The sequence below is a fragment of the Pelodiscus sinensis genome, chromosome 1 (assembly GCF_052426305.1).
Source record: "Pelodiscus sinensis isolate ZL-2025 chromosome 1, ASM5242630v1, whole genome shotgun sequence".
NCBI lineage: Eukaryota > Metazoa > Chordata > Testudines > Trionychidae > Pelodiscus > Pelodiscus sinensis.
Genome location: NC_143052.1, coordinates 175,504,674 through 175,522,021, shown reverse-complemented (window position 1 = coordinate 175,522,021; position 17,348 = coordinate 175,504,674). Strand labels below are relative to the sequence as shown.

At 42.2% G+C, this 17,348-nt stretch overlaps 1 protein-coding gene across 21 annotated transcripts in view; it reads left to right on the top strand.

Moving 5' to 3' along the window:
• The window catches only part of ROBO2 (roundabout guidance receptor 2), a 621,912-nt gene that overhangs the window by 71,811 nt on the left and 532,753 nt on the right, over positions 1-17,348 (top strand). For all 21 annotated transcript variants that reach the window (XM_089773474.1, XM_089773465.1, XM_089773469.1 and 18 more), the window contains exon 2: positions 576-902. In XM_089773474.1, the coding sequence (XP_089629600.1) occupies positions 576-902 (327 nt within the window). The remainder of the gene's footprint in view (positions 1-575; positions 903-17,348) is intronic.

Sequence of the window (17,348 nt, the reverse complement as noted above, 5' to 3'; positions counted from 1 at the left end):
CCGTGGCCAGCCCCCTTCTGCCCCACGCCCCCCCCCATGACCAGCCCTGCTTCCCGTCAGCCCCCCCATGTCCCCCGGCCAGCTCCGTTGCCCCCTGCCCCCGTTAGCTCTGTTTCCCAGCCCCCCTCCCCTTCCCGGCCAGCACCACTCCCCTCCCTGCTGGTCCTTTCCCCCTCTCCCTCCATGAAGCGTTTCCGGTATTTTTTTTTAATGACTACCTGGTAACCCTAGTAGTGATCCTATCCCTGTGATTACCACAGAGATTTAAACTGAGAAGCAACTTGCCTCCCCTTCCCTCCCCCCTGGCTCCCAACACCCCCAGCCCCCTGGATCCCATGCTTACCTGATTCTGCAAGGCAGCCGGCACAAGATGGTCTTGGAGTTTTTTTTTTTTGCTCAACAACTTTGGTTCCCCCCCCCATTTTTTCCCCTTCAACAGAATTTTTTCTCTGTGTTCTTTTTTTGGGGGATGGGGGAGAGAGGTGTTCGGTATTTTTGTTTCAACCATCTGGCAACCCTGCTATTAAGATGAATTAAAAAACTCCAACCCCTTTCCTTCTGTCCTTTGTCTCTAGGATCCCGTCTTCGCCAGGAGGACTTTCCACCGCGGATAGTTGAACATCCTTCAGATGTGATAGTCTCTAAGGGAGAGCCAACAACCCTGAACTGTAAGGCCGAGGGTAGGCCAACTCCTACTATTGAATGGTACAAGGATGGAGAGCGAGTGGAGACTGACAAAGATGACCCCCGCTCCCATCGTATGCTGCTCCCCAGCGGATCTTTATTTTTCTTACGCATTGTACATGGACGCAGGAGCAAGCCTGATGAAGGAAGTTATGTTTGTGTTGCAAGGAACTATCTTGGTGAAGCTGTGAGTCGCAATGCATCTCTGGAAGTCGCATGTAAGTATTCCAACATATGATAAACATCATCTAAAAACTTTTCATTTACTTTGATGCCAACATATAGCTTGCTTCTGCGGTACCAAGTTAGCAGATAATACATGTAAGTAAGCATGTCATTTTACCTTTAACTATTACTTGTAGACAAGTGGTTTCCATACATTCAATGCTAGTGACCAGGCAGAATATATGCTGTGTTACTATTCTAGCCTGTGTATAATCATATATGACACTAGCATACAGGAAACCTAGTTTTCCTTTAATGAATAGCCTAATTTTGAAACCATGGGTAAAGTTGGTTAGACTGAACCTAATGTGAAAAGTATCAGTTAATATATACGTGCCTTGTCTCTTTCTCCTTATTGAGTCATCTGTTACTTCTGCAGAAGTAGCCAGTTTCCAGTCTGGTGACTCAGATGCTGTACTGTTGAAAGCCTGAACCTCTTCAGAGTGCCTTTCTGCCAAAAACTCAGTGCAGATCTCATTCATTACGTGAATGGCATATGATAATTGTGAACCATTTCTCAACACATCTAAAATAGTCCTATTCCTATTGATCTGCCTTGTGTAGCAGTGAAGTCATCTTTCAGAGAATCTGAAATTAGTGAGACCCTCATGGATGAATGCTCTTCTTCCAAGGGAGCAAACTGAAGCTGGGTCATTTTATTTGCATGTTAAAGAAGCTTGTCTTTCACAGTTGCTATGTGTTAATTGCCCCTAATTAATTATCTGGGTTGAAAAGGAGATGGGACAGAAAAGTAAATTTCAGAGTGTAAAATGAAGTCACTAATGCTGGCTATGCATTTTCACACATGCATTTTTTAAATAAATGATTAAAAGCAAAGAACCCCCACAATTCTTTTTTTTAGACTTAATTTTCTCTACAGAAAGGCAGCAAGACCCTGATTTCAGTAATCATTTCCCACTAAAACACTTTAACTTAAGCTCCATAGACTTCTGTGCTACTAAAGCATTTAAGCACTTTGGGTGAAGAGGGCTGAACTTAAGAATGTACTTAAATGCTGACCTGGGACCAAAGTGTTTTGCATTCTACTTTATGTTTCTATGTGGCTAACATTTTTAATCTTCCAATTTCTACTTCCCTCAATTGTCATATAGCCACCCTTGTATGAGGGTAACAATGACCTTCTCCATGGCTGATATCTTCTATAGTCTTTGAATAAACTAATGAGGAAAGTTCATATCCGAAACCACAGAAGTAACTGGAAGAACTTCTGGTTCAGTTTCCTTAAAAAAAATTATCCTGTTTCAACTGGCTTATGTCTACAATGCTACATAATAGTTCATCTTGATAGTTTCTTTTCATATGTTACAGGAAGGACTTTCCCTTTAACTGTCAGGCGCCATGGAAGCTAAATAGTAGAGCAGAATGGGCTAGTGCATTACTGTCACTTGATATTGCCTTGTTCCCATTTTTTTTTTTAAATCTCACATGAAAAGTAGTTTGTGGTATTCATTCAAGTCTCCACTGAAAACTTCTCCATGACATAAAAACATTACATAGTTTTGCACCATTTAGGATTGTAGGTATTTTGGGCTGGAGAGAAGGATGGTCTTGAAAAAAACTGCCAAGCTACATAAAGAAACCTGAATTGCCCGCGTCTCCATACAACATTATTCAAAAATTACTTTTCCAAGCACTTTATTCACGTGCGATTGTTAAGATCTCTAATGAGAGAGGTTATGTTGTCTTTATTAAAGTGGTTTTAAAAAATTTGCTTTCTTAACTTTCAGATTTTCCTGGTAAATGATGTTAGGTTTGAAACATCTACTGTCTGGATATAGAGTAGAAAAACTGGTGCAGTTGCTCCTTGTTTCATCACATCAAAATGATTGGTTGTTTCAAATTAAGAGGATGCTTTTATTGCATCAAATCTCACTGATCTCTACTACAATGACTGCTGTGAGTCTCTAGTTACGAACTGTTCAGTCTACCAAGTTACAATTTTAACCACTGCAGCTGGTGGCAGGTCATGCATGAACTAAAAGTCAGATAACAGAAGACTGTAAAAATAATAAAACCAGGTTTCATTGTAGATGGTGTTTTAGGGAAGGATCACAGAACATGAAATCTGAGAGCTGAAACCCTGGCCAAAGTTTCTGTAAAGGCATGGTGCACCTGACACCAGATTATTTTACTGTTTTTGTACCTTTGAAGTTTAACTGACTGAATTCTCCAATTAAACTCTTTGGGGATTAAAGAGAACATTCCTTGGCTGTTTCAATTAAATGGTGCTTTGTCTTTGCTTGAACTGAAACATAATGGTAGAAAAGGATGGTAGGAAAGATTTTAACCGTGTTCATTCTTGATTTAAAAGCAAGATTCTGCCACCCTTGCTCACTTTGGGAATAGGCCCTATTGATTTCATTGGATTGTGGACTCAGTAAAATACAGCCTTATTAATTTTGTGATCTAGACATCTTTCACAGATAAGGCAGCATTGCTTCAAAAGTACATAGTTATATTGAACACCTATGTAAATGATTTTTTTCTTCATGTACTTGAATGAGACACAGCTCTTACTGGACACTAACTGCAAAACTACTCAACTCTCTCCAGTTTACTGTGAAAGTTCACCTATTTTTCTCATTCAAATGTCAACATTTTTATTCCCATTAATATAAAATAAATTTCCTAATGATTTTTAGACAGCAGATTTTCCTGGAGAAGCACTACACATCATAATTGTTTATACATTCTCACAGTCTATACAGTGCTGCATCGCTCAAAATAAGCTATGCAATTGGAGCTACGCAAATTGCGTAGCTTATTTCAAAATAGGCTATTCTGACAAGTCCCTTAATCCTCGTGGAATGATGTTTACCAGGATGTTGAAATAGCAAGCCTGTTATTTTGAATATATTTCATAATAACGGGCTTATTGCTAAGATGTGGAACACGCTATTTCGGGATACCGGACGTATCCCGAAATAGTGCTGCTGTCTAGACATACCCTAAAAGTCTATCTCCATTAGAGCAATGGCCTGTTGCTGATACCTGTAGTCAGCAATGGGTGTCCCTGCACTGCTCCAGTTGCTGCATTAAAAAGTTTATCTGCTAGTACTGTTGGAATGCTACAGCACTGTTAAGAGAAAGCATATTAGGCCACATTCCACCAGGTCTCACTCAAGCAATCTATAATGGTGTTGAAAACTGCCTTCTCTACACTAGCTCTTAAATCTCTTTCAGCACTAGATAAAGAGGAGCTAGTGAGGTCCTTTTTCTGACAGCCATTGGCATAGATCATTTTTCAAATGTAGGCGGACCCAAATTGTAGCAAAAAGGAAGCTGCTGCTTTTCAGTGATCTAAATATACTTGAATCTCTGATCTATTTTGGGATTAATTAATAGTGAATTATTTAAATATCCATATTAAATTTTCTCTCTAAAAAAATGTGAAGTTGAACAATCCCTTTGAGAAGGGGCACTTTGCCAATAAAAGTTTTTTTTTTTAGTCTCACAAATTGCTGTTAGTAAAACTGTGCATGCTTTTGATCTAGGTGAAAATCAAAGTTACTTACTGGTTTATTCTTGTCTGCATTTTCTGCTGTTTTTTATAGGCGTCTATCAAAAAACACCATGATGATAAATCCTGGAACTTATTCATATTGAAATTCATATTTAGTTGAAATCATTCATATTTAGTTTAAATTTATATTTAGTTGAAATCATTAGAACTACAAAGGGCTATGATTTAAGGAAGTATCCCTCTTTAAGAAAAAGTTAAGCATGTGTGTCAGAGTTTTCTAAGAAAACTAATAACATTTCTTACTCCTAAAGATTTTCAAAAATATTTTTATTTGATAGCATGTCATCATTGATGTGATAAATTTCAATCATTCTTGGACTAATGTTTGATTTAGTATTTTAATAAGAATTTCTTATTAACCGGAAAAATAATTCTAACATTCATAGATCTGATATTTACGTGGGAATTGTGGTTCTTTTTTTTTTTTTTTTTTCATAGTTCAGTTGTTAACAGTAGGCACCATGCTCTTGAACCAACAAAAAAAATTTCAAAAGAGAAAAATGTGTTTAGCTTGAGTTCATATTTTTCAAATTCCAAAAATAGAATTTTTATGCAACTTAGAGTTGGTATTAGGAAAATCATAAATGTAATATCCAGAATTTGCTTAATACCATTTTAATAATCTGGTATAAAAGATAGGTTTGAAGTAACCTATTTTTGATGAAATGCCTTTGGTGCTTTTTAAATGTTTTGAAAATAAAAGTGCTATTTTTCAAGGCAAAAAATTGACACACATGGAAGCATGGCGTGGAGGTTTCCAGTGGGAATAGAGGGAGACACATTTGCATAGCTACAGTAGGTAGGATTTCAGTTTCAAGCACTAGGCGCCACATGTAAGGAACAGAAAGAGCATAAGGGGTCCTCACACCGATTCTGGCTGGCTCTAATCTAGCCTGAGTCAGTGGCAGCCCCCAGAGATAACAGCTGTAGCCCCAGGTGTTAAATATGTGACAGCAGCTTGATCTATCGACCAGTGTAAGAGGGGGCTCTAGCCTAAATGAAAATTCATGAAAAATTGATGAAGTCCCCAGATTATTTTTTTTCCTTTTTCATTGCTGTGCCAGTGTAGTGAGGAGAGATTAAATGAGGTGTTGAATGCTTTAGTGGCAAAGAGGTTGCGGTTCAAAGGTTAGGGGTCATGAATAAAAAGATCATCTCCCTCCCCCATCTCTTGCTTTCTTCTAAAACAAAATACAAGCAGTTTTCAGATTAGCCAGGCTTATTTTTTCCTTTAATACCAAAATAATAATAAAAAAGGATAAATATTCAAAAGCAGGGGTATGTTTCAATAGAGGAGAAGGAGAGTGGAGTTTGGGGCTGATGCAAAAGAGTGAACAAGCTCTGATTCGTAATTCATTTGGGGAACCAGAAATAGATTGAATTCCACGACTGCAGTATAAATTTTGGCCTCCATCTTTCAGGGCTTGTGCTTGAACTGAAGTCATTAGGAGAAAGAAAAGGCCTTGCATTATTTATAGGTCACAGATTGCTAGAATAGCAAGCTTTGGAACACTTTCAAAACAAAATGGTCCTGTTTGCGTTAAATCCAAAACTAAATTGATGCTTTATCTATACAAATAAGAGAGGTTACAGCAGTACACAGAGATTAGCAAGAGAAGTTGCAGGTGTTCTCCAAAGTGAGCCAAATTTTTTACAAAAGAAATCTAATGTTAAAACATCTTTGTTTTATTTATAAAATGTGCATATTAAACACTTAGAGGCCTAAAATATATTGACTAAACATCATATATATATTATAAAAAATAATCACTTCAGATATCCTATGAAGCTCTTTTAGATGGCAACTACGTGTTGATGACAGCAAATTAATTACATGTATCAAATATACTTGAAATCCAGTGCACATGAAAAATAACATTTAACGTAGCAATCAGTTCAATAATGCATGGTAACGCGTGTCAATGACTTTGGTCCTGTATCTACTGCACACATATTCCCACTTAAAAAAAAAAAATTACAGTTGGCACTGAGTGTCCCTGTCAGCAGGGAAAGCAAGGGCTCAGCAGCCAAAGACCTGATTTGCTCTCTGATGTGTGGAGGATGAAAACTTCACTGCTGTGCGTCCTTTTTAGACATTTACATTGTTGCCAAATACATTTGCAAACAGGTAATTATCTATTGTGGAAAACAGCCAGTGTTGGTATGGCGGTGGGTCCTGTGCTTTTCTTGGCAGGATTAGACATCACCTTTTGCCCCTGCTCGTAGGGCATCTAAGGCTGCACTAGTGGCCTAGGAAGATGGTAGAGAAGGGAAGCAGGGAAGGGGTCTGATCCCCAGCCCTTCTCAAGATCTTCAGATTTCTTACCCTCTCCGCACTTGGGTAAGGTTAATCTTGGTCCATGATGCTGGGGGAGGGATTCTCACTTCCTCCTGTTTTCTCCTCTTTCAAATCTCAGCAACACACCTCCAAACTCTGATCCTCTCTCCTTCCTCACACCACACTGTCTACCTGAAAAAGGGGGTGATGGTAATTAAGATCCTAACAGGGCCTTAATAGGATGCAGGTGCTTTAATTAGCCTGTAGTAGCTTTCACTTGTCTACAGGGAATACCCCTTAATTAGTCTAGGGCTTAATTAGTCTCCCCTTCAATATTCTCCCACTGCTTCCTAGTCTTGCTGTATCACAGTGTGTTTACTTAGCAGTGGTATCAATATCCATACAGAAAATGGAAAACATTGGCCAGTGGTCCTTCAAGAACATGGCTGAAAAGTAAGACATTGGGGTTAAGTTCGTACTTCCCATGTCAGTTTTTCTAGGGATAAATATGGTACACTCAGGTTGTAAACAGAACACATTTGATTAAAGCAACATTATTTTTAAATGGGAAAATTGTGACAGATATAGTAAATCAGGATCATGTATTTGAAGAAAGGATATTTGAAATGCTTTAAAGAAAAAAAGATGCCCGATTTTCACACGTGAAGTGGGATGCAAAATACAGTAGACTTCCGATAATCCGGAACCTATGGGACCTAGGTGGTGCCGGATTATCAGATATGCCAGACTATCAGGAGGTACTATAAACTGGTTATATATATATATATATACTGTATATATTATATACTCTATATAAAGTGTTTTTAGCCCTTTTTATTGTACATACTGTATACAGTATACTGTAATGTTTTAGTTTTTAAGCCTTTTTTACCCTTTTTGCTCAGTTCAGCTGCTGCTTCTGTTACCTTGTGACTCATTTTTTGCCAAAGCTCACTCACTAGGCTCTTGCCATTATGATGCCAGACTATCAGGAGTGCCGGACTATTGGAGTTTTACTGTAGATCTAATATAATTTTGTCTGGCTACTTTTCAGCACTGTTGACTGTAAAAAATGTAGCTTAATTTGTGAAATAATCATACTCCTTCTTTGCTTTCAAAGTCTTCCCAGCTTGCAATTCCTAATAAAAAAGTTTGTTAGTCTTTAGCACACATGCATATCTTCTTCCACTGGTGATGAAAGGTATATATTAGTGGGTGCATGAACTTGGGCAGAACTTCTACAGGATCAATATGCAAGCCCAACCAAAGAGTTCGAGGGGCCTAAGGCAGCATCGCTGAGCTGCACAGCTGTGAATGACTGGCCAGGTGGGTGGGGCCGAGAGCTGGGCAGCATGGGGCCCTGAATTGCAGGGCTGCATGGTTCCCAGTCACTGCAGCAAGTGAGCGGCCAGGTGCGTAGGGCTGGCAACTGGGCAGCGCGGGGCCCTGAAAGTGCGGAGCCCGAGGCAACCATCTCACTCACCTTGCTCAAAGGCCGGGCCTGTCAATATGAAAAAGGCTTAAGAAAAACAAAATTTGAAAACCCCCTCGCTACGGTATATATATGTAGGCGGAAAATGGCTAACTGGCATAATCTGCTCGTGGCTACCACTTCAGGAAGTAACAGTACGATGTAACATGGGTAGATGATGCAAATGTTTATTTCTACAGTGCAAATATGAAACTAGAGAAATGTACAACTAGCAGTGAGAGAAATCACTTCAGCTGAACCATGATCTGAATGAAACATCAGCCCCAGTTCCTATTTGAGGGTCAAATAAGTTTTCTAATGATTTCATTTGTAATTTAGTATATGTATATATAGGTCACTCTCTAGTCTTCTAGGAATAGGAGCAGAACTACAGTGAGAGAGGCTTTGCTTGTGCTGTTTTCTACTTGGCTGCAGTCAGGATAAGTGGAAATGGCACTCCTGTTCTCACTAAATATCCAACCTATGAGACCAGGGTAAGTTCTGACACATCTGGACTTTTTTCAGTACTTTTCCAAACGTCACCTTTTGTGGTTACCACATCTCTCACTATCTGATTCAAATAGTTTGCCATAACTCCCTTTTTCAGATTGTGTAAAAAACAAGTAACTATACTGAGGAAAGAAAGGCATTCTGTTTCCGAGTATCTTTTAACGATTAAAGTCCTGATCATCCAACTGGGTTTGTGAAAGTCAGTGTACCTTAGCTCCAATTCCCATACTCACATGGGAATCCGAACCAAGTTGCTAGGGTTGCCAGATATAAAAAATACTGAACAACCCTTCCCCCCAAAAAACAAAAAAAAACACCGGGAAAAATTCTGTTGAGGGGAAAAAAAGGGCAGGAGACCAAAATTGTTAAGCAAAAAAAAGGGAGGGGGACCAAAGTTTTTAAGCAAAAGTTGCATCACTCCCTCCAGTCTGGGGCCACACACTAACCCCCAATACACCCACCCCTCCCCCTAATGCCCTCCCATCCCAATGCACTTACCCTTGCCTCAGACCCAGGCCCTCCGCAGTGTCCCCCTTCCCAGTGCACTCACCCCTTCCCCTGAGCCAGGCATCCCCAATGCTGGGAGCACCCTGCCCCAATTAAGTCTCTTTCTCCCCTCCCTCCCGTGCCCCCCCAGCGCAGAGCTAGATGTTGGAGGAACGGGATGGCTGGGTAAATTAATCTTACTTTTAAAGTAGCTGCTCCTGCCACCCGGCCCAGCTGCCTTGGCTCACATTGTGTAGAGGGAGGCATCACGTGGCCAGCTCCCAGGTCTCTGCTGGTCATGTGGGCCAAAGCAGCATACACTCCGCTCCCACCCCAGCTCGGTGCCCCCCTCGTGTGGCGCCCAGCAATTGGCCCCTCCTGCCCTCCTTCGCTATGACTCACTCCCCCACCCGCACCAGATGCAGCAGGGGAAAATTGTCCCTGCCAGGCTTCCGTCCGAGGGAAACAGGAAATACCGGACATTTTACATGTCCGGTATTTTCTGTTTTTTTTCACCGGATGGAGCCTGCAAACACCAGACTGTCCGGGTGAAAACTGGACACCTGGCAACCCTACATTGCAGATTCAGGACTTAAAATGTTAGCAATGATCCTGCTACTCTTGGCTATAATATGACTATGAAAGTTTTGAGAACACCCAAACAAAAAAAAAGTCTTCTTTTCTAGTCTCCTTGATATTTCCCTCATTTCATCTCCACTCTCCCTTCTAAGGCACCCATCATAGGGGGCTTCACCACCACGCTCCACGTCTTGGATAGACTATTGGTTTCTTACATCCAAAAATGCTAAGGGCAAAGCAAATTTCTTTAGGACAGGGGTTCCCAAACTTTTTGACACGGGGACCAGTAAATCCATTCACAAACTTTTGGAGGACTGGTAATGTTCATTTGCATATTTGCATATTCATTAATCAAATGATGAATATTCAAATAAGTTGTTTCTCATCCTCCCAAAACCTCCAGTGCCAGCTTTAGCAAAACTTTTGATATGGTCACCCACAATATTCCTGCCAGCAAGTTAAGGAATATGGATTGGATACATGGACTGTAAGACAGACAGAAAGCTGGTTAGACCAGGGTTTCCCAAACTTTTTACTTTAGTTGGAACCCTTTTATTTCTGACGAAGTGGGTGCATCTGACGAAGTGGGTCTTTGCCCACGAAAGCTTATGCTCCTACACTTCAGTTAGTCTATAAGGTGCCACAGGACTCCTCGTCGCTTTTGCAGATTCAGACTAACACGGCTACCCCTCTGATACTTTTATTTCAGTACTGCTTTTTGCAGCCCAAAAATATAAACACATAAAAAACAAACTGAGAAAATACCAGACATATAACATGTCTAGTATTTTCTCAGTAGGTAAGTTGTATTATTACTAGATGTATCAGTTTGTAGTTTCGAACTGCCTGGCTGGTAAATGTGCTCAGGCTGCATGAGTGTGTCTACCAGCCAGACAGTTCGCAACTACTCGAGGGTTGTGTGTGTGGGGGGACAATAGAATCCCCGGGCCAGACTAACTCGTCCTTTGTGCTTTGTGGGTGGGAGGAGGGAACGGGGGCAGCACCCCAAGATCTACATATGGCCGGGTCAGTCCCACTCCCTGCAGGCCGATTCATTCCTCTCCCCCGCTCCCCCCCACTGCACCTCTGGCCAGCCCCACTTCCCCCAACCCCCTCCTGGGCAGCCAGTTCTCCCCCGCTTCTCCTCCCAATCTCCCTTGGCCAGCCATCCTTCCAGCGGCCACTTCTCCCACCCCCTCCACATCTTCCCTGGCCAGATCCCTGCCCCCGAACTCGCACCCCCCGGCAGCCCTGCTTCCACCAGCCCCCCAATCTGCCCCTATTCCCCCATCCAGTGCTGCTTCCAGTGGCCAGCTCTCCCCTCCTCCTCACCCCAGAATCCCCTGGCACCTGCACCTTCCCTTAGCCCTGCACCCTCCTAGTGCCTCCCCCTTTTATCACTGCCCTTGCCCCCTTTGCCCTCTTTTTCCCCTAATACCCACCCCCTCACCACTCTCTGCCCCATTGCCCTCCTGCCCCTCTGTGCCCTCACACATGACTTGCTCCATCCTGGCCTTCCTCATGCCCACCCCTTCTTTCAAGCCTTCTCCCAGCACCTCCTCCTCCATCCCCCAATGCCCTTCCCCTCTCCTCTCCTCTCTCAGCATCACCCTGTCCCCCCTCCCACTGACACGTCCCCTCCTGCCCTTTCCCTCATTGTCTGCACTTGGCCCCCTGGTATTTGTTTCTTTCTCCTGCACCCTGTCCCTTGGTGCCTTCCCCTCCCCCCGCCCAAGCCCCTTCTCCTTCCGCCCCCGCCTCCGCCTCCGCCTCCGCCCAAGCCCGCCTCCGCCTCCGCCTTGCCACCCAAGCCAGTTCCCTACCTTCTGCCTTCCACATTGCGGAGCCAGAGGCCGCGCTCAGGCCCCGGAGGCGAACCTGGAGCCAGCGTGGCCCCGCCATGTGCCTCCGAAGAGTTTTAAAATCCTGGGCCATGACATCACGTCACACCCACGTGTCCTCCCCACCCACGTACAACACTGCACATGGGCAGCAGCAGGCGGTGAGGAGGAGCCACGCACAGTGGGGACGCTCTGGGGGTGGGGTGTGAGGATGTGCGGAGGGGGGGCCGGGGCTTGTGCCCGGGCCCGCTCCAGGGAGAGCTGGGGGAGAGACCCAGCTCCACATATTGGTGGAGCATGGCCCCCGGCTCTGTAATCCGCCGGCACTTCCGAGTTCAGGGGTGCGCGGCCCGAGTCGGCCTAAGGCCGGCCCTGCTGGTAGACACCAGGCATGCTGAGGCCCGATATTTTTTTCCCGTGGCCCGGTACCGCGGCCCATAGTTTGGGAAACACTGCTTTCCCCTCTGAAATGATTCTCCTCAGTGCCCCTTCCTTTATCTTGCACAAAGAAAAAGCTGACATTTCATTTTGGAAACTACTTTGCAAAGCTGTTGATCTGATTCTGCTTTTTAATAATCTCTTGCACATCATTTTGTTTGATTTTGAGGCTTCCTTCTTTCCCTCGCCTTTGATTTTATCAAGCCTCCTGTTTATATAATTTCAGAACAGTCTACCTGATAAAAGGTTGAAAGCTAAGCAACTGACAATGACTCATGTATTATTTTCTTTAAAATACCTCCCAGTCTGTGTGGGGTGATCTTCTGTTAGTCTGTGTTTTGTATACTCTTTCTGTGCTTGACATTTTTCTAATTTTAGTCAGTCCAGGAAATAACACAGCAGATCTAGATAACGCTGTAACATCAAATTATTTAACACATTTGCATTTCCACACCTCTGCTCCCTTTGCTGAGAAAACTATAAGTGCCATTTGAATATTAATTGAAATGCTGGCTATTGTTGGCATATGCCTCAGACATGTTGTACTACTTTGTGATATCAAATCTGATAAAAAAATTCATTTGAAGCAACACTCTAGACCTTTCATTTGCAAACACTACATGATCTAAATGCTAGCAACGTGCATTACGCTGCTAATTAACAGAAATCAGTGGGGCAAAGTTGGTGGATGTTAAACATTAATAAGCTTGCATTCAAATAATCACCTTATTTGTTCATAGAAACTAGAATCTTATCATGCTTCCTTTTCATTGTTAATGCTCACCTCTTCTGTCTTCATTCACAAAGTCCTGTATTTCATTTTTCTAGTCTTCAGGAATTAAAACTTCACCTTGGCTTTTGATAATGAGAGCCATTTCATTCCATTAGTGGTTTTGATTGGATAAGCCATCAGATTTTATCAGACTGTCCAATGAGAGGAAGGAGAGGACCTATTTTCCAGTACACGGGTATCTGTTTTACATCTTTGTGTGATCACACAGGTTTATTTCTGCCCGTGGTGTTACTCTTTTCTGTATGGGGAGAGTGTTCTTTACTTGGTATCGACTCACTCTTCAACAAAATTGTAGGATTCTTTTCTTTTCAGCCCTAAATGCAAGTTACATTGTTATTTTGTTTCACCACAAATACCTGTAATGATGTACAAAAGGGTATGAATTCTTGTGGGTCTGCTAGGCTCTTCCCTAATAGTCTTGCCTAAGTAGAGATAGTGGCCTTATCGTGAGGGACTGGTAATGTCTTTCAGCTACCTGGGAAACAGCCCTATTCCATTTGGAATTGTATCTGTTTTTTTTTTTTTAAATCACGCAGTGTAATATTAAATTCTGAAGAAATACAGATTTTTCAGCTAGTAGAGAATATGAGGGCTTGTCCTCTCAGAGGGTGGAGCCATCAGAGACCATGACTCCAGCGGTTCTCATTTTTCTTCCATTACCAGTTTAAAGCCTCGGACCTGCAATTCAAAGACTTCAACAATTCAGAGTGAAAATGTATTAGTAACCACATCTCCGGCTATGATCCGCACATTTTCCCAGCCTTTCATTTTATATCAAAGAAATATAGGGTTGTCAGATGGTTTCAACAAAAATACCGGATACACTTGACATTACATCACAATCTACATTATATCTTATTTAGAAAATACCAGACATTTATATTTTCTCAATTTGTTTCCTGAACAGAAAGCTCAAATACTGGACTGTCCGGTTCAAAACTGGACACCTGGCAACTGTAAAGAAATACAATAGAGGCATCCTTGAGGTAGCCTTACAATTTTTTCTGACAACAAATATAAATTATTGGCAAATTTAAATATATCTAATTCTTTCATGAGGGTGGAAGTGCACAAGAAAAATCCATTAAAGTGTTTTAGCACTTCTGTGTCTCTTCCTGGCTGGAATCAGAGAAGTACAGAGATTGTAAAAAATAATGGTTAAAAGCCTCTGATTTTAGGTGAAAGCAGGGCCTGCCCAAGCCATTAGTGCACCCCGGGCGCCAGGAGCGTGGTGCCACCCCCGGGAGTGCAACACATGCGTGGCCCTGCCCCCAGGCGTCTGGCGCATGCGTGGTACCGCCCCGGCTGCGCGGAGCATGCGCAGAGCCACCCGGCCCCCCCCGAGCCCAGCAGCCCCACGTGGTGCCTCCTACAATGGGGCGCCCTGGGGGGCAGCCCAGCTGGCCCGTACCTTGGGCCAGCTCTGGGTGAAAGGTTATGTTACTCTTAATTATCCCTGAAACACTTTCTCCATCTTTATCAGAGAGACCATCATCAGGGGGCAAAAAGTATTTTTTATGCAGAGTTTAGAAATGGTGTATTTTATTTTTGTGTTCTGTAGAAAACACATGGAATCTTTGTTTTCTCATAGTAAAAGTGAACAAACTGGTAATGGAAAACAATATCTGTGCCATATCAGTCAGGACACTAACTAGAAGTTGGTGAGATAATTCAGAAATTGAAGGGCCTCCTAGGAAAGATGTTCCTTCTGTCGCAATTTCAATAGGTAGAGGTTGAGAGACATGAGTTGAAATTAAAAAAAAAAAAAAGAAACTTTCACTTTGCACGCTTTTTCAACTGCCATCAGTAGGACACCTGCTCTGAGTTGAAGTGATTCCTCTTTCTCTCTGTGTTTCTTTGTGAATCTCATCATTGACATATTTTAACATCTCAGAAACATTTGGTAAGATTAGCTGAATGGGTGTTGTATGGACAGGGAAGTACTATTATCCCTACTGTACAGCTCAGACTCAGAGAGACTTAATGATCTGTCCAAAGTCACACAGGAAGTCGTTGCAGAGCCAGGAATTGAAGACAGGTCTCAACAGGACCATCTGTCTTTTTGCTCTTTTCTCTTTCAACCCTGCCATTAAAAACATAACAAAAAAAATCTCTCTTCACTTCTTCATACTCTCACAGTGTACATTTTCTGGCAACATACAATTGTCAAGACATTGGGTGAAATAGAATTTTCCCTTAAATTTTATGTCTTTTACAAGGAATTGACTAATTGTGTAAATTCTGGTCATAGTCATCTTATGGCAAAGGTGAGACTTTTTCTCTTTTTCAGTGGGATATTCAATGTAAACCATACCTTACAGATAACTTGTCTAAAAAACTCAGACAAATAGTTTCTGTTATTAATGCCAATATGCACCTTCGGGAATTAATAGTGTGGAGTCCTAGATTTTACATTATTATGAGTAGAATTATTGATTATTGATCTTGCTCTGATCTTGCTCACGCTTATGTACATTGGGAGTATCTCTTCTGATGTAAAGTTAGAGAAAACAAGATCAGAATGAGAACTTTTTGAAACTTTTATTTGAAGTGAAATTTTAATTATGAAACAGTGAATTGCTGCGCAAACAAGCTACACAACACTTCTGAAAATACCATTTATAATTCAAGTACACTTATTTGCCAGTATTATGAGAAAAATATATCCTCAAGTTATAATGAAACATGGGCAGTGTTATTTTACAGCACACTTTACAATATATAAATTCTGCATAAATTGCTATTTATACCCTTAAAAGTTCTCAGGCTCTAGACCCTGAAAGGAATGCTCATGTGATTTTTCAAGCTTCTAAATTAAGATGCAATTTCTTGTTGAGAACACAGTGAGCTCAATTTAATTTCAGAATAAGATGTGTAAGTTTTCTTTATACATCTTCATCATGATTTTTCTGATTTAGTGATCTTCTCTGGCTTTTGCTGTGGTATCTGTCAGAAAATGTTAATACATTTCTGTCACCCAATAGCCCGACATCTTTTGGAGCTTAAGGCCAGTATCAGTGACTTTACTTATTTCCATATGTAGCATCAGCTGCAAAAATAAAATGTGTGCATTTCTGCCAGCCATTTTTCCATCCCCTATCCCAGAGTCCTCAGCTGAGGTGACCTCTGGAGTGACTGGTGTGGTGAGTGATGTAGTTAATGAGATCCAGTGACATCATGACCCCGACCCCCTCATGGCCCTGGCTCTCCTCATCCATCTTCTTAGCCCCACAGACTGTGAGGCAGTGTGTGGAAACAGGATTAAACAAGTGTGAATAAACAAGTTCAAGAGCTTTCTGTCATGACTGCCAGCCCTGGACAGCAACAAAGTGAGAGACTAATAACCTAGTGTGGGGGAACTAGGTCACTTTACCAAATACATCTAGAGGAAGTACTGTTTTCTCTGTGTGATTGTTTTTCAAACTTCAGGAAGAGTTTATATAAGACTGGTGATATCTGTGAGGCTTTGCCTGCCATTCCTTTTTAGTCACATAGCTGGTAGCACATGTAGCCCAGTAATAGGTAATATACATTATTTAAGGCTTCATCCAAAAAGGTGCAAGGACCAACAGAAACACTAAGCAATCAGGCCCTTGGCTTGTGCCAAGGGCACTACTTCAGCTTTGCTTTCCTCAGAAAATAATTGGACTTTTTTAATATAAAAATATAATCTTATTTGCTTACATTCTGATTATTTCATGTAAGACATTCCATAGAAAATGATCATGACATTTCAGATTAGGGATGTTAAAATGTGTTTATTTTGGTAAGCCGTCTCCCTGTGTGCACCAGCTCACAAGGAGCTGCCTGCCCCCTTCTCCCGGCGCTGCTGCCAGATCTGGGTGAGGAGGGGGAGGTGGCTCTGTGGGAGCCAGTATGCATGGGAAGCTGGCTTAAAAGCTGTCTCCCTGAACATACTGACTCCTGCCTACCCCTCATGCTGTTGCCTCTGTAACAGACTATATTCGTTAGATGGTGGGGAGGAGCTGTATCTATTACACACTAGCCCCCCCCCCCCCCGCACTTCTCCCTCTTTATGAGAGGCGGCAGCAGCGGGGGAGGTGGGCAGGCAGCTCCCCAGGAGCTGGTGCTTGTGGGGACCCTGCTTAAAAGCTCACTCCCCACGAACCCACCTGTCCCCCCTTGCACTGCTATCTCTGATACAGAGGCAGCAGCTCAGGAGAGAGAGGGACTGCGTGTAACTGTGAACATTTGTTTTTCTTAGTATGATTTCACCCTGAGTCTGTTTCTAAACATAAGATGCTGAGATAAGGTATACTTTTACTTTCCTGCTTGTGGCAATGGTTCAGGCAATGTTTATCTTCTGTTTGTCAAGATCTACTGTTACCTTCTGGCACTTTTTGATAAGTTGACCAGTTGGTGATTAAACATATTTATTTAGTTCAATGGGTCAGAGCTATTGCGGCAGATAGAAAATTACTGATGGATTATCAGTTTCAGCACCTCTGACATCTGGCCTTAGTGCAGTCAATCATCTG